The 27,337-nt window shown below is 43.6% G+C and overlaps 1 protein-coding gene across 1 annotated transcript; it reads left to right on the top strand.

The window, feature by feature from the left end:
• The first annotated feature begins 557 nt into the window (after positions 1 to 557).
• Positions 558 to 27,156, top strand: serinc1 (serine incorporator 1). Its single transcript, XM_038799710.1, has 10 exons — positions 558 to 711; positions 7,743 to 7,904; positions 9,618 to 9,805; positions 13,383 to 13,462; positions 16,187 to 16,324; positions 16,679 to 16,848; positions 19,342 to 19,432; positions 22,080 to 22,221; positions 23,432 to 23,662; positions 25,740 to 27,156. Exons 1-10 carry the CDS (start codon positions 673 to 675, stop codon positions 25,876 to 25,878), a joined length of 1,380 nt encoding a protein of 459 aa, XP_038655638.1. The 5' UTR covers positions 558 to 672; the 3' UTR covers positions 25,879 to 27,156.
• Positions 27,157 to 27,337: the final 181 nt, after the last annotated feature.

Genomic DNA, 27,337 nt, shown 5'->3' with positions numbered 1-27,337 from the left:
AAGGATTTGTTATGAAATATTTGTTTTCTACCTAAAGGTAGATCTGACTTACAGCATCACGACCTCCACCTCTGGCAGGGCAAGGAGACATGTCCCAAATTCACCTTAGCTGGAACAAGGATTGAATAGTGTGCTGTTGGCACCAGTCTGATACACACTGGCCATCCAGCCCACCACTATCCTTCCCACCCTCCCTCCATTCTAAGCTGTTTGCTCAAGAGGTAGGAATGCTACCCAATGCGTCACCAGACCTTTATTATGGAATGTGGATTTATAAAGGAGGGGATTTGTAATGGCACTGGACACAACAAAGGAGACATATTTGGAGGTACTGGTGAAATGCTTAGTGCAAGTAGCAGAAAATAACATTGAGGAGAATTCATCAATACAAACAGTTCAAATTCACAACTTGCAAGTTCATAATATTGAAATAATGCAACAAAGAAGTAGCTGTCTACATCATGGAGGGGACCATGTATCTGCGAATTTTGGGAACAAAAGATTTTGGAATGTTGTTGCTGAGGCTTGGCCAGCTCCGGAAGGGGCTGTGCTGCTAAATCAGGGCTGGGGATGAGACCGAGAGCGGAAGCGGCGCGGGTGTAAACAAGCTGTCAGTCACTCTGCGGGTTCCACTCATTCCCAGGGCCAGGAGCCGGAGAGGCGGTAGCAGCAATGGGAGCTGTGCTTGGGGTTTGTTCGCTAGCCAGCTGGGTAGGTGTACAGCTTCAGTTCAGCGATCCGCAGATAATTTAGCGAAAGCGTTCGTCCTAAAGCGGTCGCAAATGGATTGCTTGTGCGGGAGAATACGCCGGCTGGCTTCCGTCATCACTTCAAACAGAGCGGATAACAAAGAGGGAAAACTGAAGCCTGTGACCGGACCCTGGCTGCTGGGGGCTTTCCTCTTTGAATTTCTGCTGCGAGCTTTTTTATTGGCGTGGGCGGGGGGAGGGTTGCAGGGTTTTTTTTAAAGGCCTGTTAATGAGTCTGGGGTATGTTTATTTTTAGATGCGCTGACCTGGTGAAGTCACTGACTAGTGATACTGCAGATCTGAGTCATGATGGACTCATGGCCTTCAAATAGCTAACGGCCTCGATCCGATTATGTAAAATTCCAGATAGCTTTCTGTTTAAAAACTGATCGCTGGTGAGGGGAAAATGCATGCGTTGCACCAAATGCCTGGCGAATTCTGCCACTCCCTTCCCCACACAAATACCCTGTCCATAGCCAGGTTGTGGAGGAAGCTGGATTGAGTGCTGAAGGATGACAATTCGACTGGAGACAGCCTTCCTTAGAAACCTCAAACCACTGTTTGCCTGCGTTAAATAAGCGGTGAAGCATTACAGTGAGGGATGATGGGGTGCTGCAAGGCACATATCCATTACAACGAGGAGAAAGGATGATATCGTGCATATTTATGTTTTATGAAAACGGTGTCAAATGAGTTCATTTCAGCAAATGCAGAGTTTTCAGCAACAAATCTCGAGCTGCTAGTTTGATTGGATGCAAATTGCACCGTGTTTTTGGACTGGGCTGCTGTGCAGATCGAGCCTACCTTAAAACATCCTCATTAATCTATTGGTTTCCCTTTAATTACTCCTTTAAATCACTTAAAATATCTGTGCACTTGCCCAAACAGATGGGTGGGGGATGTGGGGTGATGTGCCTTTTTAAAATCTAAGAGTGATTGTATGTAGGTTGAAGTAACAAAGGAACGAATCATGATCTAATGCAACCTTATGCACAACCACTTGTGTAAGTACAACCATATTAAATAAAACAGGTACAAAAAATAACTAATTTCTGTTATGATTCTATACATCCTTCTGATGAGTGCAAGCTCCAACAAGAAGTCGAGCACCACCAAATGTAATGATTATATACTTCTGTTGATGCCAAAATAAGTATATTCGTGGCTTATTCAGCTTTCAGACTATAACTGATCATTAAAGGAGTACACTATACTTCATAAAGCACTAAACGGGTATTCCAGTATTGAACTATATCTTTACTACATGTATTATTCTTGTTGTTGGACATGACAAAAATCATAATTTGGTTCAATGCATGAAGTAATATAAGTTTTTAGTTTGAGTACTTTTCTTCCCCAGAGAGCAGTGGAAACTGGGTCATTGAATATATTCATGACTGAGTTAGGATTTTGATCAACAAGGGAGTCAAAGGTTATGGGGGGGGACAGAAAAGAAAGCCACAATTTGATCAGCCGTAATCTTATTGATCATGGAGCAGGCTTGTCTGGTTAAATGGCCGTCTCCTACTCCCAAATCTTGTGTGTTTTCCAACTAAAGTCATTTAGAATTAACATCTTAAAAACTTATATCTTGGGTAAGCATCCTTCATTGCTTGGCTTCACTATACAACCAATAGACTTCTACAAAGACAAACAAAACCATGAGAGATAGTGCGCACAGTTTAAGTAGCATAAAGGAGTGATAAAGATCCGACTTCAGGGCACAGTATGACCCTCTCCTGGTAAGATGGTCCATTGTCGCAATGGAGTGTTTCATTTTGAATTCATATTTAAGAGAAAAAGCCACCAAGTGATATGTAAGGTTTTTGTTTAATTGTTGGATGTGATTTCTCAGGGAGGGTGTGGTATCATAATATATATTTTGAAAGCTAATTTTAAAAAATTAATTTCATGGGATGTGGACATCGCTGACTGGGCCAGCATTTATTGCCCATCCCTAACTGCGTGGCTTGCTAGGCTATTTCAGAGGACATTTAAGAGTCACATTGCTGTGGATTTGAAGTCTCATGGAGGCCAGACCGGTAAGGATGGCTGATTTCCTTCCCGAAAGGACATTGGTGAACCAAATGTGTTTTTACGACAATCGACAATGGTTTTAAGGTCATCATTAGACTTTTAATTCCAGATGGATAGCTGTGAGATGTAACATCTCTAAACGAGGTTAGCTAAATGTGAAGTATTCACTGGAATATAATATTAAAACAATGTGTTTGCAGCTGGACGTCGTATTTGTCCAAAGGCTGGATGTGATTTAACAGACATGTGTGATTTTTGAATTTGAAATATACAAAAGAATTATGGGAATAGAAAAACTACACCTGGAATATTAATTTAAATTACATTACAATATTGGAGAAAAGAAACATTGGTTCAAAGTTGAAGGCCAGTTTGACAAAAGGAAATTATTCTCTACACAAAGATAAATCAGTATTTAGAATAGGCCTCTGGACAGCAAACAAAACAAAAACTTTGGCATTATTTGAGATAAAAATGTAATTGGCGCCTTTTTCTGGATTGTGTTGAATTTAGTTAACAAATGGCTTTCCTTATCCTGAACTATGACATGAATGTTGCCTGCCCATTGCACAATAGTTTGGTGTAGGTTAACATTTAATCTTTGAAATTAGGTCTTAGAATAGTTCTAATGCAACATTTATTATGGCAGTTGGCATATTGTGCCTCAATTGCATTAAGGAAGAAAATCATTGCTCTGTCATTGTCATGGAATCAAACATTTATGTTGGAATTGGACGGTGTTCATTCCACTTTTAATGTTTTGGAGCAGGTGTTCTAACACTCTATTGAATGTCTGGGCTCCCAGCCAAGCCTGATTATGTAGCCTCATTAAGTTTGTTGAAACAGAGGAAACATTATTTCATAGCTCAGGTTCTCTGATCTCTCCTGTCAATTTCACAAATGTTTGTTTACACAAGATCAAGGGTTTGTTGTTTTTTGATACTTCAGAGGGCAAGTGTGATTGACGATTTTGTTAGCTTGCAATGATGACTTTTTTAAAACATAGGAGCAAGTTATGAATTGACTACTTTTCAAAACTTTTTTAAACACGTATTACTGTACATTATAGGTGTGTATTGTCGCTAGAAATGTATAATGGGCCAAAATACATGGCATAGGGTGTATGAGGAACCATAGGGGATGAATGGAAAGGAAGAACTTGGCAGAAGGGGCATGAGGACGATCTTTTGAACTGTTTAAAAGATTGCCTCGTGCTGACCTCATGCAGACTATGGTTCATGACCCCTCCAAGGGGTCATGCACCTCGGTCCCCTGAGGGCTTGTGAACCTTAGTCCTCTGATGTGGGGGGGGGGGGGGGGGGGGGGGTCATGAACTTCGGCTCTTTTAAAAACTTGGCTTGGCTCCATGAAAATTGCAGAGAGTAGGACATGCCTATCTCAGCACTGGAGCCAGCCAGGTCTGGCGTTCCAGGTATGGGCTTTTGACAGGAACCTGCAGTCTTTGAAGGCACTCCCCTAATCAGACAGCCACGAATGGGGTCAGGAATCCCGGATGTGGGACTCGCCTGCTATTTTTAAAAGCTCCCGAGTCAAACCTGACTTGTTGAAAATCCAGGACTTGATGCCTGTTTCCTATTCCACAGCATGTTACTCTAAATTGACCCACATTACAATCTGCTTTCCTGAGTGGAATTATTTGATTTGCCTAACATTTCAAAATATTATCCGTGCTCTCAGTGCAAGTCAATTGATTATTTAATTCTGGGTCACAAACGAATGTTGTGCTATAAAAGTGCCCCTCCTCCTCCAGTATAATTTGGGTATGATGTGAAAACCAAGAATCCCAAAATAAATCTGTGCTGATGTCTACAGGTTAGTTTCCATAAATGGTACCTAGTTCATGTAATTTCACATCTGGGGCGAAATTCTCTGCGGACCGGCGTGACGCCCATTTCCGGCGGGGAAAAGCGGTGCGGATGACTCCGGCGTCCGGGCCTTCTTTTAAGCCGGTAATCTCCGTTCCCGAAAGGGCCAGCAGCGGACTGACGCGATACGCGTCAGTTTCACCAGCTGCGGAAGTGGCGAGTCCCGGCGTTGTTTGGGGGGGGGGGGGGGGGGAGGAGAGAGAGACCCGGCGTTGTTTGGGGGGGGGAGGAGAGAGAGACCCGCCGTTGTTTGGGGGGGGGGGGGGGAGAGAGAGACCCGGCGTTGTTGGGTGGGGGGGAGGAGGAGAGAGACCCGGCATTGGGGGAGGGGGGGGGGGAAGAAGAGAGAGACCCGGCGTTGTTGGGGGAGGGGGGGGAGAGAGACCCCGGCGTTGTTGGGGGGGGGGGGGGGGGGGGGGAGGAAGAGAGACCCGGCGTGAGGGAGAGGGGGAGAGGGATGGAGGGAGGGAGGGAGGGAGGGAGAGGGGCGGTTGCGGCGTTGAGTTGAGAGGAGTGGAGAGAAGGGGGTTACCTGCGTTGAGAGGAGAGGGGGGGGAGGGGGTTACGGCGTTGAGTTGAGAGGAGGGAGGGAGGGAGGGAGGGGGTTGCGGCGTTGAGTTGAGAGGAGAGGAGGGGGGGGGGTTACCTGCGTTGAGAGGATGGGGGGGAACCGGCGTTGAGAGAGAGGGGGCGGCGTTGGAGGGGGGGTAGGGGGAGGGGGGTAAGGGGGGTAGGGGTGCTTGGAGGGGGTAGGGGGTGGTGAGGGGGTAGGGTGGTGAGGGGGGTAGGGGCGTTGGAGGGGGTAGTGGTGGTGAGGGGGGTTGGGGTAGGGGCAGCGGCGTGCAGGGGGGGGGGGTCGACTGGATGGCCTTGCCAATGCACAGTCGCCCCCTCTGCACGCCGCTGCCCCCAACCCCCCCCTCACCACCCCTACCCCCTCACCACCCCTACCCCCTCCAACGCCCCTCCCCACCGCACCTACCCCCCTCCCCACACCCCCTTACCCCCCTCCCCACCACCCCTACCCCCCTCCAACGCCGCAACCCCCCCCCTCCAATGCCGCAACCCCCCCCTCCAACGCCGCACCCCCCTCCAACGCCGCAACCCCCCCCTCGCAACCCCCCCCCCCTCGTCAACCCCCCCCACTCGCAACCCCCCCCACTCGCAAACCCCCCCCACGCGCAACCCCCCCCACTCGCAACCCCCCCCACTCGCAACCCCCCCCCACTCTCAACCCCCCCCACTCTCAACCCCCCCCACTCTCAACCCCCCCCACTCTCAACCCCCCCCCCACTCTCAACCCCCCCCCCACTCTCAACCCCCCCACTCTCAACCCCCCCCCACTCTCAACCCCCCCCACTCTCAACCCCCCCCCCACTCTCAACCCCCCCCACTCTCAACCCCCCCCCCCTCCCACCCCCCCCCCACTCGCACCCCCCCCCACTCGCACCCCCCCCCACTCGCACCCCCCCCCACTCGCAACCCCCCCCCCACTCGCAACCCCCCCCCCACTCGCAACCCCCCCCACTCGCAACCCCCCCACCCCCCACTCGCAACCCCCCCACCCCCCCACTCGCAACCCCCCCACCCCCACTCGCAACCCCCCCACTCGCCCTCGGACACTGAACGGCGTCAACCATCATCAATGGTTGACGCTGTTTTAAAGCTACTCTGTTTTTTGCCGACGTGACCTGTGGCCACGTCGGCGGGACTTCGGCCCATCCGGGCTGGAGATTTGGTGAAAGAAAAAAAATAATGAAATCCCGCCGGCGCCAGCTGTTTTCAGAGGCTGCCGGCGGGATTTGCACAACACCGGTTTTTGGCCGGTCAGAGATTTAAAAACCCGGCGGGAGCTGGATTAACGCCGCTGCCAGCCGATTCTCCGACCCTGCGTGGGGTCGGAGAATTTCGCCCCTGCTTTCTATTACTGAGACGGTTTTAAATCCAGCTACCAAGTTCACTGAAATTAATTACATTTATTTTATTGTTTTTTTAAAAAGATCTGTTACAGTTGGGATCAGAGGAATGTGTAGTCTGGCTAGCCCCACAGGTCACACCATTAGTTTAATTCACTCACGAAAATGGCCAATTGTTTACCTTCGCAGCTTTTAGAACCAGAATATAGGACTGTAAACAGGCTTCTTTCAGTAAACTCAGAATGATTTTTGTTTCATAATAAATCACTTTTAAGAAAAACAAATTGCAATAGCATACAATTAAATAGCTATCTACCCATTTTAACAATACCCCAGCGCACAAACAAAGGAGAAACAGATACGAGATGGGCTTTGAAGGATAGGCTTTATAAAATAAAGGATAAAGTTTGCAGGTTTGTGCTGGTTAGGTGGATTGGCCATGATAAATTGTCCCTTAATTGGAAAAAAATAATAATTGGCTACTCTAAAAATACTTCTTTAAAAATGTCGACAGGCAGACTTCTCTTTCCCCACCGCAAGATACTATATCAAAGAGCCATAGAGTTTTAAAGCACAGATTTTGATCCAATTCATTTGTACCATGTCTTAGAAAGCCTTGTTCACTTGGCGCCATTTTACTTTTTGTTTCCATATGCCCTTATTTCTTTTTCAAATGAATAAATCTGTTTTTAAACACCTTCACACCTTCTGTTACCTTTACTTTTTTTGTGAGGCTACTTTTTTTGTGAGGCTGTCAGTCTTCCTTCAGCTTTCTGTTCTTCCCCTTTGATTACCTTTAGCTTTCATAATCGTTATTGGTCAAACTTGCAAGGAGAGGAGAGTTTGAGGCATGAATTACTAGGCCATGTTGATATTACCCCCCCCTCCTCTCTGTAACTGTTTCCAAGATTTTAAAAAACGTGTTTGTAGTGCTTTATCCAAATTCATTTCAGCAATGTATGAAAATAATCCCGTGTGTACTCTTAATTAATTAATGAAAGAATAAAAACTATAAAAGTTCTTTCTTATAGGTACAGTGCAGTATTATACATTTCACTTACAGTTACTCCCAATATCAATTGCAAATATTCATGGTTTCATGATTTGCCTTTATAGAGGTAGAGTTTCATTGCTTATTTTTTCTCTCTTTGTAGATACCCTGTTTATGTGGTAGTGCACCATGTCTTCTCTGTGGCTGCTGCCCAAGTGGGAAGAATTCAACAGTGACTCGCTTGATCTTCGCATTCTTTCTGCTGCTTGGAGTGGGAGTGGCTTGTATTATGTTAATGCCAGGAATGGAAGAGCAGCTCAAAAAGGTTGAGTATCTGTTGGCAGTATATTCCACTACAAGTGCAAAGCATACAAACACATCTTAATATTTTAGATGTGGGAAATTTAGAATAAATCTCTTTGCCCGAAGAGTGATGAAAATGTGGAATCTGCTACCACAGGGTATCGTTGAGGTAAATTGTATAAATCATAAGATATAGGAGCAGAATTAGGCCATTTGGCCCATCGAGTGCTCCGCCATTGGATCATGGCTGATCTCATCCAACCTGAACTCCACCATCTTGCCCATTCTCTATAACCCTTTAACCCATTACCAATTAAAAATCTGTCTAACTCCTTAAATTTACTCACCTTTTTATCATCTTTTATATCTCCGTTCAATCTTCCCTCATTCTTCTAAACGCTAGATAGGCCTAAACTGTTCAATCTCTCTTCATACGACAAACCCCATATCGCTGGAATCAATCTATGAACCTCCTCGGAACTGCCTCCAGTGCAACAACACCTTATGAAGTGGGCAGCACGGTAGCATTGTCGATAGCACAATTGCTTCACAGCTCCAGGGTCCCAGGTTCGAATCCGGCTTGGGTCACTGTCTGTGTGGAGTCTGCACATCCTCCCCGTGTGTGCGTGGGGTTCCTCCGGGTGCTCCGGTTTCCTCCCACAGTCCAAAGATATGCAGGTTATGTGGATTGGCCATGATAAATTGCCCTTAGTTTCCAAAATTGCCCTTAGTGTTGGGTGGGGTTACTGGGTTATGGGGATAGGGTGGAGGTGTTGACCTCGGGTAGGGTGCTCTTTCCAAGAGCTGGTGCAGACTCGATGGGCTGAATGGCCTCCTTCTGCACTGTAAATTCTATGAATGAGGATCCCCATATCCGTCTGCAAAGGAGCACCCCGAAATCTCTCCACATTTTCTGACCAAAATGCATGACCTCACACTTATCCACTTATCAACTTAAGAGAAAGTAGATACATGGGAACACCACCACCTGGAGGTTCTCCACCAGCCACTCACCATCCTGAATTGGAAATATATCACTGTTCATTCACTGTTACTGGGTCAAAATCGTGTAACCCCCTTCCCAACTGCACCCTGGGCGTATCTACTATATGGATTAGCCATATAAATACTGTGGCCAAAAGAGCAGATCAGAGGCTAGGAATCCTGCAGTGAGTAACTCACCTGAGTACAAGAAGACAGCACACCACCACCTTCTCAAGGGTAGTTAGCGACGGGCAATAAATGCAGTCCTAGCTAGTGAAGCTCACATCCCAGGAATTACATAGTTGTCCATACCACCCTCTTCCAACTGAGAGGGACTGCACTCACCTGATTCATTCTTATCTATTTAATTTTGGTCAGAGAATTGCCAACATTGACTGCTTTTCCCATTCCTGCACAGTTCCCTCTGGTTTCCCCCAAAGATTTATACTTGGCACCCTCTTGTTTCTCATCTACATGCTGCCCAACTACAACACCATCCAGAAACACAACTTCATGGATGTGATTCAGCCAAAATATTTCTGAAGTGTCATTTTGGGTGAGTTTAGCAGGATGTTTCCCGCTGGCTTTTTGGGCGAGATCCAATCCAGACCTGGATTCACCCACACGTAGTCATTTTCTGGGCCTTGGTTTCTCCCTGGTTTAGCCAACACTTTGTACTAACGTCTATTTGTAAAAAAATAATGATTCCTGAATAGTTTTAATTTCTCCCTATCACCTCTTTCCTGTTCAGATTCCTGGATTTTGTGATGGCGGAATGGACATTCCTGGAGTCCATGGTCAGGTGAACTGTGATGTGCTGGTCGGATATAAGGCTGTGTACCGGGTTTGCTTTGGCATGGCAATGTTCTTCCTCCTTTTTTCCTTGCTGATGATCAAAGTGAAAAGCAGTCAGGACCCAAGAGCAGCAGTTCACAATGGGTAATATGCACCATTTCCATTTTAAAAATAAGGCGTAGGCCGCTAGCTGGGCAAACTTCAGGGACCCTGTTACTAGCAGTTTGGTTTCATACAACAATCGGGTAATCAGCTATGAGCTTTGTAGTTTATTTCGCTATTCGTGTGACGGGAAGTAACATTGTTATGGTTTAGTCTGTGTATCTGCTCTTGAGCCAAGGTTTGTTACCACGTTTTGATTTTTTAGTATGAGGTAGCTGAGTTGACCCCTTATATCATGGCTGCAGCGAAAAGGTAAAATGACCTTCTCCCAGGTTGTGCCAGTGCCACTATGTACCGGCTAAAAGGAGGTTTATAAATGGGCATCAAATGTAATAAATATTCAGTCAAAATATCTGTTAAGATTGGAAATATGATTCAAACTTGTTTTGTAATGAAGTTTTCTTGAGCATTGGAGATTAGTAGATTTTTTAAAAATGCACATGCTTTCCTTCGGCCTCTTGTGAGTTTTCCCCTCCTTCAATTCATCCTTTGTGTTTATGCCTTTAATCACCTTGATCCCAAGTTCTGAAATTATTTTCTTCACTTCTCCATTTTCCTCTTCATAAGATCCTCAGTTTTTGGTCACCCTATCCAACTTTATTCTTTTTCTTACCCTATCCAACGTTATTCTTTTTGCTTTATTTTTCTTTTGTTCTTGACATGTTCATGAAACATTCTGGAACATTTCTACATTTAAGGCACTGCATTTTACAGTTGCAGTTGATTGTCTTGTGTTACTGCAATGATTATCTCCAAGGTGCCTCCTTTCCAGGTTGAAAAGCCCAAGATTCATCAGCTTTTCCTTATAGCTCAAATCTCTGACAATAGGCAGACTCTCCGGGTACGATTTGATCACTGCGTTGCCTCCAGCATGGATCTGTGTGTGCCGGTTATAGTGGGCAAGGCGAAAATTGAGATAGTGCCTGGCCTAAATCAGTTTACCATCTAACCAATCCCAATGGAGAATTCCGGAGCTCTCCCAAATATAGCGAGCATACCATTAACACCAATTTGCATTAACTTCCATCTCATTAGCGAGATTAGGGTTGAATGTAACGGCATCCTCGGAATTAACTGGCTTTCCAGCAAAAAATCACACGGGCGTCATTGAGTACTCCTTTTTTTAAAAAGGCGAAGCTGGTGCTGAGGGGAACTGAGGAGGTGAGTAGCCGTTTCCATTCTCCGATATGCAGCACAAGGGCTCTGGAGCGGCCTCAGTGCTTGGGGAGTGCAGAGGAACCCCTCGGGGGGTGGGGGGGGGGGGGGGTTCAGTTTGGTCAGGGGGCTGAATTGTCCCAGGTCTGGGGTCACCCCTGGGGGAGGGGGAGGATTGGGTGTGAGGGTGTCAGATTTTTGTCTGTGAGAACTTCAAGCCATCTTTAAATATTGTGGATACCCATAACTACCTGTCCTACCAAACACCAGGACAGAGCCATATTCTTGGTTATATGCTGAAGGTCACTTTAACTCCCTTTGACTGTGAGCAGCCTGTAACTTCACAGCTGAAGACTGTTGCTAATAAGGAATTGTTGGTTGTAAGAGCACTTCACAATTCTCAAGTGGATTCTCGTGGGTACACATGCCATGGCTTACCTTAGACGATGATTATTGCATCGCATTTCGATCCAACTTTGAAGCATCAGCATCATAGAGACAGCAGTTAAAAATCACACACTCAAGAGCTGGGCTTCAGCACTGGGGATATCCTGGCAACTAAAGGACGAGTGTGAATCAGGGCAGGGCACTGGTGCGTGGCCTCTCTACTGTTCACGGCAGGGGTCTGGGGTCTAGGGGCTCCTGATGTGGCTGGGGGGGGCGGTGGTGAGTGTGCAGAGCGCGGTCTTCAGCACAACCGGCTCGCTGGATGACACTATGAGAGAAGGCAGGACACTTATAGGTGGGGGGGATTGGAGGATTTGAGGGTCCTGGGGTTGATGTCCTTACTGATTATCGGTCTCTCTTTAGCTTCAATTTCTTACAGGTAATAAAATGGACAGAGTACTGTTGGTCCTGCAGAGGATGCCCTTGTGGTGCTGGTTGCAGCCCTGGCCGCCAGACACCGGACAAGGCGGCAGCAGTGTCGATGCAGGCTGGGAGTGGCACCCCATGTGAAGGGGGCCGCCATACATGGTGAAGACCTGGTCACCTATCAGGCCGAAGAGGAACCCAGAGGGGGCTGCCAGCGATGGGCCAAGGTGTACAGGCGTCAGTGGTCTTTTGAGCAGGCAACAGACAGCATGTGCTGCGGGAGACTCTACGGCCCCTGTGCCATGTTCTCGTGGACTTGGCACCTTGTGGAGGAGGAGGATATCCACTCCCAGTGGCTGTGGAAGTCTCCGCAGCTCTGAGCTCCAATGCTGCTTTTCATTCCAGGGCTCGAGCAGGGATTTGTGCGGCATTTCACAAGATGCAACACGAATGCTCTGTATGCCCGGGCATCTGACTTTTATCAGCTTTGAACTGGACCAGGCTTAGCAAGATGCCCGGGCTGCAGGATTCTCCGCCATCACCGAAATGCCTCAGGTCCAGGGGGTAATTGATGGCACGCATGTTGCCTTGCACCCACTGGGACATCAGGGAGTGCCCTTTATTAACAGGAAGGGGTTCCATTCGGGGGCACTTTACCCCTCTTTCCCCACCCACCCCTCAACAAGTATTGACGGTCACTCTTTTCCACCACTCCCCACACCACAACAGTATTGCAGTCACTCTCCTCGCTTCACATCACCCACCCCCCCCCCCCATCACACATATTGGTCATGTGGGTGTATTAGTGCCCATAACATTTGACATTGTAGAAATCTTCCCTCAAATAAAAGCCCACTATTGATGTCACTTATTTTACACTTGCAGGCAAATAAAATAAGGCACAACTTTTACCTCTCCAATAGTTGGTTGCACCTTTATTGAAATTTACAGGACAAGAAGTATTAACAGCTTGAGATATTAGGTTTAAGGTGCGAGGGGCAAAGTTTAGAGGAGATGTGTGAGGGAAGTTTTTACACAGAGGACAGTGGCTGCCTCAGACTTGCTGCTGGAGGAGGTGGTGGAAGCAGGTAAGATAGTCCCATTTAAGGGGCATCTTGACAAATACATGAATAGGATGGGACTAGAAGGATATGGGCCCCAGAATTGTAGAAAGTTTTAGGTTATATGGGCAGCATGGTCAGCACAGGCTTGGAGGGCCGAAGGGCCTGTTCCTGTGCTGTGCTTTTCTTTGTTCTTTAGAACTGGGTGAGCAGTATAATGAAACTTAAGAGAACAGCAGTGTTTAAACAACTGGATGTGCTGCTAACTTCTGAATGTTTTTCCTGCCCTCTTTCATTACATTGATTCTGTCAAGCTTCTGGCATATAATATATTTGACTATATTAACAATATACGTACAATTGATTGGAATGAAAATATTGATGAGAGATGTGATAAATTGTTCAGACACATTGAAATACTGTATTAAATTTCCCCTTGCTGCTGTAAAATCTCTGCTGCAGTCCTGAGAAGGATGCAAGATTGTCTTCTACTTTAGAGACAGGCTGACCAACTTTTTTTTTTCTTCTAGGTTTTGGTTTTTTAAATTTGCCACAGTGATTGCTATCACAGTGGGTGCTTTCTTCATTCCAGAAGGGCCCTTTACAACAGGTTCGTATAATGCATGTAATGATAACACTACTCTGTTGAGATACTTTAACTTGGACTTAGACGATGCATTTTAGTTGCACGGGTAGAATTTTACCAAGATTGGTCAGTCAGGCTCTGACTGAAAACTGGCGGGCATCTCTCCAGAGACACAGCTGAGTTTTCAGGCCAGATTTTCTGGCACTTACAAACTCTAGGGGCATGGTGTGCGCCATCAGTCTGGCAGGGCGGGGCATTATGGAGCCGATCCATAGACATCTGTATCTAAACTATACTTGCCCCCACCCTTCCCCCCACCACCCCATGGACACGGAGGACCACTTCCATCATGCGAGTATCGGGGGCACTTTACCCCTCTTTCTCCACCCACCCCTCACCACACAAGTATTGAAGGTCACTCTTTCCCCCCCCCCCACCACACACACACCACAGCAGTACTGCAGTCACTCTCCACGCTTCACATCACCCCCCCCACCACACATTATTTTTTCTTTTTTTTAATAAATTTAGAATACCCAATTAATTTTTTCCAATTAAGGGGCAATTTAGCAAGCCCAATCAACCTACCCTGCATATCTTTGGGTTGTGGGGGGTGAGAGTCACGCAAACACGGGGAGAATATGCAATCTCCACTGGACAGTGACCCAGAGTCTGGATCTAACCTGGGACCTCGGAGCCGTGAGGCCGCTGTGCTAACCACTGCGCCGCCGTGCTGCCCCCCCTTCCCCCCCCCCCCCCCCCCCCCCCCAAACCACACATAAGGGGAACCCCCACATTGGGGCTCCACAGAGGGCCTGCCCCTGGCACTGCCAGGATGCCAGAGAGCAGTACCAGGCCACTGGCCAGCCATGGCCCCCACCACCTGGGGGCTATACTTAGCTTTGCACCCCCCAGTCTGGTTATCACCTCTGGTTTTTTGATTTTGAAAACCAGTAGTGATGAGCGCTGGCGTGACGTCACACTGACTGAGCAGGAAGATACTGTGAGGCAGAATTATTAGCGTTGGGCCCGGGAATTATATTAAAATTTATTTTTAAATACATTAATCAGGCTAACGCCCTTCATTGGCGTGAACTGGATCACATCATCGGAATGGGCGGAGAATTCAAAACTGAAACCTGACCGTTTTCCTGCTATTGGCCTCTTGCAAGATTTAGCAGCCAATACGAGATTTGTGCCCACTGTGAATTGGACCATTAGACCGTTAGATTTTTTTATCTTGGTATATCTTATGTGCATGAAATCTGAATAGAATTGCAATACACCACTGTTGCAACATTGTCAAATAAATAACTTTGGGTCTACCAAGTGTCACATGGTCTCAAGTTGAAGACAGGCATCATTTCACATAATGCATAGAAAAGGATCCATGCAAGGCCAACTGGGAGAAGTTGATTTTTTTTTAAACTTTTAATTTACTGAACTGGCATTAACTGAAATTAGGATCAGAGGTGATGTACCTGATCTTGAAGAGCTTAATGCCGACACTGAATACAAAGACATTGATAAACAGTTTTTTTTAATCTCAGGAAAGCCAGTACAGGTTTGTTGGCGAATCTTGTTTAGCCAATTTGATTGAGTCTTTGGTAAGGTAACAGAGAAGATTGATGAGGTAGTGGCATTGGTGATGTCTGTGCAGACTTCCAAAAGTGTTTGATGGAGTGCCACATAATAGGCTTGCCTGCAAAGTTGCTGCCATAGAAGCAAATATATAGTGGCAGTATGGATATGAAATTGGCTGAGCCACAGGAAACAAAAGTGGTGAACAGTTGTATTTTGAACTGGAGGAAGGTATACAATGGGGTCCCTATTAGAAGTTTGTTTTGATCAGTAATGAAGACTTGGACATGAGTATTCAGGACGCAATTTCAAAATTTGGAAATAGCACTAAATATGCAAACTGCGAGGAGAAAAGTGATGGACTTCAAGAGGAGATGGACAGGCTGGTAGAATGAAAAGGTGTGTGGAAGATAACATTTTAGTGCAGAGATGTGATGCATTTTGGTCAGTAGAAAGAGGAGGGACAATGTAAACTAAAGGCTACATTTCTAATGGAGTACAGGAACAGAGAGACCTAGTAGTATAAGAACACAAAATATTGAAGATGGTAGGGTAGGCATGATAGATGTGTGATCCTATGATTTAAACAAGGAAGTTACGATGAATCTTTATAAAACACTAGTTTGGCCCTAACTCCAGTATTGTGGCTCGATTGTGGACATTGTGTTTTAGGACGGATGTGAAGGCTTTAGAGGAGGTGCAGCAAAGAATGGTACACAGATGAGGAACTTCAGTTTGTGGATAGATTGCAAAAGCTAGAGTTGCTTTCAGAGAAGAAAAGTTTTGAGAGCCGATTTTGTAGAGGTGTCCAAAATCATAGGGGGGGGGGGGTGTAGATAGAGATAAATTATTCCCATTGGCACGGAAGGGACTTGAACCCGAGGACCCAGATTTTAATAACTATTGTATTTCAATGTTTGTTTTTTCTTTTGTTTCTATACAAACCTATTGTGAAAAGGTGCCCAATTTTACTTGGAATACTTTATACAACTCTTAGGGCCTTTACTTTTTAATTTTGAAATTGATCTTCACTGTTTTGTGACTTTCGTAATATATTAAAAATACAACTTTTTATGTTTATGTGCAGAAATTATTTTACATAATTTCGTACTTTAAACGTGATGTAAGCTCTACCAATTTCTCAGCCTTACTTTGTGTTACTTGCAGTCTGGTTCTATGTTGGAATGGCTGGTGCGTTTTGTTTCATCTTAATCCAATTGGTCCTACTCATTGACTTTGCCCACTCTTGGAATGAATCGTGGGTTGAAAAAATGGAAGAGGGCAACTCCAGGTGCTGGTATGCAGGTAAGGGAGGCAAACTGAAGAAGGGTAACTCCTGGGCCTGGTGGGATTATGCAGATTTTGCCGGGGCAATGTGGCAACAATTAAAAGTTTGTGTTGAATACCGATGCTGTACTCCTCATTCATTAACTTGTTTGGTTGAAACATTGATTGTTTCTCATTGGGAGCCTGCTGCAATACATTGCCATTCCTACCACCCAGACTACGTGTTCATCCTCTTGCCTCATGCCTCAGTTTATATCTACCGAAAGCAAAACCGTTCTAAATATTGAATTTTTAAAAATATGGTTCGCTGAAATTACTGTTCCAGAATCCCAGAGAACTAATTTCTCACAATTTGCATAATCTTTCAAACAGCACTGCTGTCAGCAACAGGAATGAACTACCTGCTGTCGCTGGTTGCCATAGTTCTCTTCTACTGTTACTACACACGCCCTGAGGGCTGCACGGAGAACAAGGTCTTCATCAGCTTAAATATGCTGTTATGCATAGCTTCCTCTGTCATGTCCATCCTCCCAAAGATACAGGTATAATCCAGAAACTTTAGAACAATTGACCTAAATTGTGGAGGTTGAATGATAAAATCCAGCTCTTTCAGTTTTATTTTGTTTTGCCAAAGTAGGTGCTGTTTCAGTGGTGTGTTGTAAATATATTATCTGCTCTAACAGAACGCCAATAGAAAAAAATATATAAAACAATGCCAAGGAACAGGAATCAAGAAATAAAAAGTTTAAGACTGTTCATTGCAGCTACTTTCAAACATGGGCCTTTGTTATATTTTGGAGTCATAGTGAACTTTTCCGTGACTGATACAGACCAATATTTACAGAAACTGGAGTAGCCCATTCAGCCCCAGAGCCTGTCTACCATTATGTTAAATCATGGTTGTACACATCACCATTTGTCTGCATTTTGTTCATATGAGAAATGAAATGAAATGAAAATCGCATATTGTCACAAGTAGGCTTCAAATGAAGTTACTGTGAACAGCCCCTAGTCGCCACATTCCGGCGCCTGTTCGGGGAGGCTGGTACGGGAATTGAACCATGCTGCTGGCCTGCCTTGGTCTGCTTTCAAAGCCAGCGATTTAGCCCTGTGCAAATTCATTTGACCCATAATTCACAGCATTTTGCAGTGAAGAGAATTCTAGATTTCCATTACCTTTTGTGTGGGGGTAAAATGCTGCCTTATTTCACTCCTAACTATCCTAGCTCTAATTTTAAGATATGGTATCATATGAATTCTCCTCTAACAGGAAGTAACTCTTAAATAAATAAATAATACAAACCATGTTTATATAACTTGCCCTCTTAGCTTCACCTTCAGGCCTTGTTATCTTTCTGGTCAAACTGTGCTATAATAATAATCTTTATTGTCACAAGTCGGCTTACATTAACACTGCAGTGAAGTTACTATGAAAAGACCCTAGTCGCCACATTCCGGCGCAAGTTCGGGTACATAGAGGGAGAATTCAGAATGTCCAATTCACCTCTTTCGGGACTTGTGGGAGTAAACCGGAGCACCCGGAGGTAACCCACGCAGACACGGGGAGAACGTGCAGACTCCGCAAGGCAGTGACCCAAGCTGGGAATCGAACCTGGGACCCTGGTGTTCTGAAGCAATAGTGCTAACCACTGCTACTGTATCGGGGTATATGGTGGCATAGTGGATGAAATACAGAATCCCAGACTATTGTTCTGGGACAAGGGTTTAAATGCCATCATGGCAGCTGGTCAATGGCACCACTGTTGGTTGTCATTAAAAACCCATATAGTTGACGAATGTCCTTTAGTGAAGGAAATCTGTCATTCTTATTTGGTCTGGCCTACATGTGACTCCAGATCCACAGAAATGTGGTTCACAGCCCTCTGAAAAGGTGTGGCAAGTCACTCGATTCAAGGGCAATTAGGGATGGGCAATGACTCCCATGAAATAATTAAAAATAAATCTCTCTAAGGCCACTATGACCTCAGAGATGCGGTGCCTAGAACTGAACACATTATTCCAGATTGTGTATGACAAAATCACTCTGCAAATAAAGGATCATTTCCTCACTTTTGAATTCAAATTTACTTGAGATAAAGATCAACAATTGTACCTGTGCACTAGCAATTATTGTATATTGGCAAGCAAAAACAACTCAGATGGAAATATTCCTGTGACTTTCTTGGATCCAAAGTGATTGGCTTAACACCCTCCCAACTTACTTAATCTCTATGCCCTGTGGAACTTCCTTCTCCCATTCACGCAACTTACATGTCCTAACTTAGAGTTGTCTCTAAATTTGTATTTGCAATTCTATTCCTTCATCCAGTTTATTTTAATGCTGAATAGCTGAGGCCTGAGCACCAGCCAATGCAAATCAATGGGTGTTCCCTTTATCCCTGCTCCTGTCTCTCACCTTCCAATTAATTATTAGTCCATGCCGCAAGGTCATCTCAAATTCTATGCATCATTTATGATACTCTTGTGCAAACCCTATCAAATACCTTCTGGCAGTTGGTCTAGAAAATATCTATAGACATTCTCTTATCTACCCTGCCAGCGATCTTTCTCAAAAATCAACTAGATTAGTCAGACATGGTCCACTTTTCACAAATGTGCAAGTCAAATGTGTTTTGTGAAATATATATAGACCTGAGGAAGACAAAGCTCTGACAGGTGACCGACAAATGACAAATTAGATATCGAATCAGATAACAAGTGTATGCTATCTGTGTAAATGGAGTGTAATAATAATAATAATAATTATTAGTATCACAAATATGCTTACATTAACACTGCAATGAAGATACTGTGCAAACGCCTAGTCACCACATTCCGGCACCTGTTCGGGTACACTGAGGGAGAATTCAGAATGTCCAATTCATCTAATCTGCACGTCTTGCATATAAAAACTGTTGCATGTGTGCATATACAAATAAGTGTGCATATAAAAAGACTGTTGAAACTAAATAAATCTTTTTGAAATGCATGTTATAAATATATTAAAGAAATTGTTGATGCTTTCGTTTTTGTAGGAGTCCCAACCTCGATCTGGTTTGCTGCAATCTTCTATCATCACATTGTATACTATGTATCTAACATGGTCTGCTATGACTAATGAACCAGGTAATTTGTTCATTTTTAGTTATTGCGTTTTAGTTCCTACATTCCACTGTCCATGAATAATGTCATACAGGAGATAGATTATTTTTGAGCGCATTATGAATAATCCCCCATGATATAGACTAATCCAATTTGGGGAGTAAAAATGACCTCTAAAGTCCAATAGTCCTCCAGCAGCGAATAGCAACTGTTTCATTTTGTACAATGACACTGTGGTACTCCAGGATGCTGCTAGATTGCCTTTTTATTTTTATCTGATTGTGATTACAGAATTGCTAAAATGTCATTGAAAATTGCATTGATTTAACTTTCTCAACATGCTTTGGTTTATATTTCCTGTTTGGCAAATAGGCTTTATAGAAGCAGTGGGTTATATTTTCTCTTTCTTTTAAAATGTACATTTATTAATTCCTCCAGCTGGTACCTTTTTAAAAAAAAATATTTGCATCTAGTTGTTTCTCAGAAATCTGCACTCAGACTTGTCAAGGTTCATGCGTTGCTTAGAGAAATTATGCCAGACCAAAAACAAATGGTAAAATTGTAACTGGTGCTGCCTTGGCCTACCGGTACTGAAAATGGTGCTTGTTGAAGTAACGCAGTTCTATTCAATTTGAAGAGATGCTTTCTTTGGCAAGTGGGGCGGATATGATCACAATGTTACTAACAGCAATCACAAATTAAAATCTAGTTGCCCCAGTAATTAAATCAGTTATTTGGCTGCTGAGAGCAGGTTAATTTTACGTTAATCAAGGGCAGCACGGTGGTGCAGTGGTTAGCACTGCTGCCTCACGATGCCGAGGTCCCAGGTTCGATCCCGGCCCTGGGTCACTGTCCGTGTGGAGTTTTCACATTCTCCCCGTGTTGACGTGGATTTTGCCCCCACAACCCAAAGCTGTGCAGGTTAGGTGGATTGGGCATGGTAAATTGCCCCTTAATTGGAAAAAATGAATTGTGTACTCTAAATTTATTTAAACTTTTTTTCGTTAATCTGCTTCTGCATGTACCTATTAATAAAACCACAGTCTGGCTGCTGGGGTTGGAAACCATGTGCAACCCCTCAGGTTGCATGCTTTTCATGCAATATAACACATGCATCGCAGTTGTTTGAGGCAGCTCAGAGTCAACATGCTCTGTGGAGGAAAGTTCAACTTTATTATAATAATCTTTATTAGTGTCACAAGAAGGCTTACATTAACACTGCAATGAAGTTACTGTGAAAATTCCCTCGTCACCACATTCCGGCACCTGTTCGGGTACACTGAGGGAAATTCAGAATGTCCAGTTCACCTAACAAGCATATCTTTCGGGACTTGTGGGAGGAAACCGGAACGCCCGGAGGAAACCCAGTCATGGGGACAATGTGCAGACTCTTCTACAGATGTGCCATAGAGAGCATCCTATCTGGCTGCATCACAGCTTGGTATGACAACTGCTGGGCCCAAGATTGCAAGAAACTACAGTGTTGTGAACTCAGCCCAACACATCACACTTGCTACCCTCCCATTCATTCTGTCTACACCTTCTGCTGTTTCAGGAAGGCAGACAGCATTGATAGAGACCCCTCCCACCCAGGCTTTGCCCTCTTCCAGAACCTTCCATCAGGCAGAAGATACAGAAGTCTGAAGACTCGCACATCCAGACTTAGGAACAGCTTCTTCCCCACAGCTACGAGACTCCTCAATGACTCTCCCTTCGACTGATCTGTTCCCTGGAAGAACACTATCCACGGCGCCCTATACTGCTCTTGCTCATATCGTATTTGCTTTGTTTGGCCCTTGATCCGTGCTGTAACCAGTTACTTATTTGTCAATGTACCTTTTCGCATTCACTGTAACTATCACCTATTCTTTTTTGTCCACTGTGTACGTTTCTTTGGTCGCAGAAAATTAGTTTTCACTGTACTTGGGTACATGCGACAATAAAAATCAAATCAACCAATCAAATCAGCCAGGGACCCGGGAATCGAAACCGGGTTCCTGGCGCTGTGAAACAACAGTGCTAACCACTGTGCTACCATGCCGCCCATTGCACCTTTCGCAATGTCCAATTTGAAATGTTTTGCAAAGGTATTTTTTGTTTCCAAATATTGTGAATAAAATATATTTTTGGGAGAAGAATGATCCCACGAGTTTGTGATACTTCAGTCGAGTGAAAATTCTTAAATCATTCAGTAAAATGAACTGAAGTGATGGCTGCATTTTACTGTGATGTAAAGCTGAATGTGTTTTGCATATTGTAATTGGATAGAAAATGTGACTCAGACAACATCAAGTCAGATTGAAGCACTTTTCAAAATTAGGTTACAACTATTTGCCTATGCTGAGTGAGTAAAGCACAGATGCCCTTCAGGCTTCATGGATCAGCGCGTCCAAAACCTTCTGCGTTCTACCTTCAATTAAATTAGCAAACTTCACGAATAATTTATTTTTCATGGTGGATTAAAAACAGTGGCATCAGGAGAATGCTTTGCCTTGTTCAAAATTTAGTCAAGTCAAATCTTTAAATCACATTTCTTTCAAGGTAATGGGTCTTTAAAAGAGAATATTATGTAGTTCACTATCTTGATTTCGTAAGAATTTGAAGTATAGACAATAAGTTGAAATTAATCACATCAAGGGGAATTTACTTTTGCATGTTTAATTGCTTACAGACCGAAAATGCAATCCTAGCTTGCTGAGCATGATCGGCTACAACAGCACAGGAACCCATGTCCCTGGTCAGGTCATCCAGTGGTGGGATGCACAAGGAATTGTAGGACTGGTTCTATTTTTGCTTTGCGTTCTTTATTCAAGGTAACCATCAGATCTGTACTTCTGTTAATAGCTGTCTTTTTTCCCAATGATGTCACTTTGATTAGGGGGCACTTTTGAAACAAAAATCCGTTTGTCAGAAGGGTAACAACAGAGCAAACGGGAGCTAAAGTGACTTGCGTGAATTGTACTTGTACTATGTAAAATAATGAGGGGTGGGTGGGCTCTCAGTTTACTTGTAATTTACATACTCAATTGCTACTATATATGATTTGGGTTGTCATTCCCTCAAAGTAATCAAGCAATATATAGAATCATAGAATTTACAGTGCAGAAGGAGGCCATTCGGCTCATCGAGTCTGCACCGGCTCTTGGAAAGAGCACCCTACCCAAGTCCACACCATCCTATCCCCATAACCCAGTAACCCCACTCAACCAACACTAAGGGAAATTTTGGACACTAAGGGCAATTTAGCATGGCCAATCCACCTAACCTGCACATCTTTGGACTGTGGGAGGAAACAGGAGCACCCGGAGGAAACCCACACACACACGGGGAGAACGTGCAGACTCCACACAGACAGTGACCCAGATTCATAAACACCTGCTTCCACGCTGTTGCCAGACTCCTAACCGACCCTCTTATGGACTGATCTCACATCTTTTCTACCAAGTAGTACTACACCTGATACCTCTATGTATTTACATTGTGTATTTTATGTTTGCCGTATTATGTATTTTCTTTTCATGTACAGAATGATCTGATCGAGCTGCACGCAGAACAATACTTTTCACTGTACTTGGTACATGTGACAATAAACAAATCCAATCCAAAATGGTGGCCCAATACCAGGATTCCAATGGAATCCAGCGAGTTCTCCCCGTGCATAAATTAGCAGAGACGATTGGCAATTCTCCACAGGTAGGGGCATTTAGTCTCCAGAACGGAGAATCCTGGCCGATAGGTGACATATTTTCCATAAAACGTTCCATGTCATCATGACGAACACCAAGATGAGTGCTCCAACCCTCAACAATAAATTTTAAAACAAATTATTTTTCTTTGCCAGTTAATATTTCCCTATTTTGAGTAAAATAAGAGTTAAGTAACTTTTAACAAGAGAAAACAGAGGGTAATGTGCCCACGCAGACAACTTACAATTCAGTAACTGTTCAATTGCAATAATTGACCTTTTATGTTGATTTTAAATGATCTCTTAATGTGATGTAAAACTTTTTAATTTTCTCACAGTATCCGGACATCAAATAATAGCCAGGTTAACAAACTGACACTAACTAATGATGAATCTACACTGATAGACGAAGGAGAAGGTCGAAATGATGGTTCCCTGGCTGATCGTGACAATGAACATCGTGCCGAGGACAATGAGAAAGATGGTGTTACATACAGCTACTCCTTCTTTCATTTCATGCTGTTTCTTGCTTCTCTTTATATCATGATGACATTAACCAACTGGTATAGGTACGTATGCATTTTAAGTCAAAAATCCTTACTGCTGATAAGCTATCAAAAAAGTTACTGGTTCAGTACTCTGCTTGGTTTTCGAGCAAACATTATGAGCAATGTCTATAACCTAACCCTAATGTCTAACAAACAAAGAGAAATATAAAAGTGGAATTCTAACACCAAGGAATTATAGACTGTAGGCTAATACTAAAAATATGAACCATTTTTGTGACATGAGGTAGTTTAAAATGAAATAGGCATCGTAGCTTTAATGAAATGTGATAAATTTCATATTTGTATATTTTGTTGACATAGAACCATAGAATTCCTACAGTGCAGTCCATTTGGCCCACCGAGTCTGCACCAACCCTCTGAAAGAGCACACTACCTCGGCCCACTCCCCCCATAACCCCACTCAACCGTCACATCTTTGGACACTAAGGAGCAATTTAGCATGGCCAATCCACCAAACCTGAACATCATTGAGCTATGGGAGGAAACTGGAGCACCCAGAGGAAACCAAAGCAAACACGAGGAGAAAGTGCAAACTCCAGTCACCCGAGGCCAGAATTGAACCTGGGTTCCTGCCGCTGTGAGACAGCAGTGCTAACCACTGTGCCATGCTGCCCTACTGATCCAAAAATAAATCTCTGGCTCCTTAATGGCTTAGTTAAATTAGCTATTAATTGTGGAATTAAGCCATAAAGATGAATGCATTCTCAGATTTGATCTGTTTGTGCAAAATACTTCATCTTGGGAATATATCAAATAGGAGCTATTTGGCCTGTTGAGCATGCTCCATTACTCAAGTAGATCATCTACCTCTTATGCTATTTTTCCCCACAATTCTTGATGTCATTAGTAATCAGAAAACTATTGATTTCAGTCTTGAACATTCTCCATGGCTGAGTTTCCACAGCTCTTTGGGAAAGATAATTTCATAAATTCAGCACCCCGAGTGAAGAAACTGCTCACCCCAGTCTTAAGTGGCGTGTCCCTTCTTCTGAGACTGTGTCCCCTGGTCCCACCATCCAGGGGAAACATCCTATCCACATCTGCCCTGTAAGAATTTGTAAATTTCAATTCGATTATTTCTCATTCTACGAAACTCCAGAGAACAGACCCAGTTTCCTCAATCTCATCAACAATCCCATCACCCCAGTAATTAGTCTGGTGAACCTCCATTGCACTCTCTCTGGAAAATCGAGGTAAGGAGACCGCTACTCCAGATGCAATCTTGGAGTTGCTGTCTTTTGTCTCAATGGCCCAAATTGGCTATGGTTCCTGTTGTTGATTACTGTTCAGCTAAAGAATGCACATACATAGAATTTACAGTGCAGAAGGAGGCCATTCGGCCCATCAAGTCTGCACCGGCTCTTGGAAAGAGCACCCTACCCAAGGTCAACACCTCCACCCTATCCCCCTAACTCAGTAACCCCACCCAACACTAAGGGCAATTTTGGACACACGGCAATTTATCATGGCCAATCCACCTAGCCTGCACATCCTTGGACTGTGGGAGGAAACCGGAGCACCCGGAGGAAACCCACGCACTCACGGGGAGGATGTGCAGACTCCGCACAGACAGTGACCCAAGCCGGAATCGAACCTGGGACCCTGGAGCTGTGAAGCGATTGCGCTATCCACAATGCTACCGTAAACCATGTGGGTTTTGGGTGAGAATTGAATTTATGACGACTCTTGGTTCATAAACATCATAATGCTCGGCATTTGAATTTACCTGAAAGTATAACTTGCTGACCTTGCACTCCTGGTGGGAAACTTTATCTGCTGAGGTCGCATATCAGAAATTCCAGTATGTTCTGTACAATCTTCTGAATATCACTACTTGAAAAACCTGACTGAGAATTTGAAATATGTGCTCTCCTGGAGAAAGGGAAGTTAGAAAAATGCTCCAATGACTAGCCACTTTGGCAAAGTGGTGGACGGTGCTTTCACCTGTTGCCAAATCCATTGAGTAGCTAAAATTATATTTTGAAGGACGCTTAACTTTCAAGTCTGGCATAGTGTAAATTAGCAACTTAATGCAAAAACATAATTCAAGTTGCTTCTTTTTTTCCTTCCTGCTCAGCCCTGATTCCTCATATGAAACAATGACAAGTAAATGGCCATCCGTTTGGGTGAAGATTTCGTCTAGCTGGATCTGCATCATGCTCTATGGCTGGACCCTGATTGCTCCACTTGTTTTGACAACTCGTGATTTTGATTGAAGAGTACATTTAAGTAGCATATGATTTTCTGTTGCAATGCTTAGGTGTGTCTTGGCGATTAAAAATCAAATTAAATGTAGTATTTGAAAATGACAATTATAAATATGGATGTTCTACCATATGGTAGAATCTATTTTCCCCTCCATTTAATTGCATAACTGGAATAACTTAAATATTTAATAAGACTTTTGTTCAATGCCACCTGCTGACGACTGAAATACGAACATGGATCATCAAATCTTTTACATCGGTATAGAGGTTATAAAGTGTGACTGAATCTCCAAATAGTGAATTGTGCACATATTTGGAAAATATATCTTTACAAAAGGGTAAATTAAATTGGTTTGTTTTAAAAGTACTTAAGTCTTGAGAAATATGTAACTGGTCTTTAGAAGTTTTCAGCTTGGTTTAGGGGTGTTTAAGAAAAGGCTCATGAGCATTATGTACAATAGGCCACACTGCAAAATAAATTTGTCTAGTGCTATGCTGTTACAAATGCAACACTGTTTTAAGTATTGTAGGAATTGTTTTACTGGCTTTTTGGGTGCACTTACTAAACCTGAGTTTAGTCAGCTTGTGCTGCTGATAATTAAATTAACTCGCCTTGCTTTCATCTAACCTACCTGAACTTAATACACCTATTTTGCTGTGTGAATTTGGTTGTGGAGTTTAATGTAAACAGTATTAAAATGAGTGAATGAGTTCACAATATCTACTGATTATTTGACAACAAAGCTTGCTGGCTACAGTATAAATTTGCAATCTATCAGTTGATGTATTGTGAAATCTGCAGACATAGGAACCCACTGTAGCTTCAGTCTAATTGTCTTTCTGCTTCAAAAGTATTGTCTTAGCTACATGCATTTTGGTAATTCAGACATCCTTCATGATCACATACAATAGTAACTAAATACATGTTCATGAGTGATTACAATTATAGTTTTAAAGACTAATCTCAAAGTTTTGATGTTTGAGGACTTTGTATTGTTTTCAAAGTATTTTTCCACTTTTAAAATTCACCATTACTGTTCCACTTGGCCTATTTTGGTGATCACTTAGTGAAGAGGATGTCTCTTAGCTCAGTCTTGTTTCTAATTACTGCTGTTTAAGTTACCACAATGTCACTTTGATCAATGATCAGAGTAATTAAATTAGACAACACCTGCAAGTATTAGCCACTTTGAAAAGGGGGATTGAGATTTAATTATGTATTGTTGAGAATTTGTTTATTTATGTGAACTGTGTTGTAACTGTTTCAAATAAATCATGACAAACAAAGTGAGTTTTCATTTTGCAAAAACTGGTTAGTCTAAACGGATTCAGATTTGGGAACTATGGTGCAGCTCTACAAAGCACAAATTTAGCTTAGAGTAATTGCTCACGAGTACAACTGCTGCTGTTGGAATAGATCACAGACTTTACTCCCAGTTTATATTATATTTGCATGTGCTGGACCTCA

This window comes from Scyliorhinus canicula, chromosome 6 (genome assembly GCF_902713615.1).
Source record: "Scyliorhinus canicula chromosome 6, sScyCan1.1, whole genome shotgun sequence".
Lineage (NCBI taxonomy): Eukaryota > Metazoa > Chordata > Chondrichthyes > Carcharhiniformes > Scyliorhinidae > Scyliorhinus > Scyliorhinus canicula.
The sequence above is the reverse complement of the archived record's forward strand: the minus strand, read 5'-3'. Positions and strand labels throughout refer to the sequence as shown.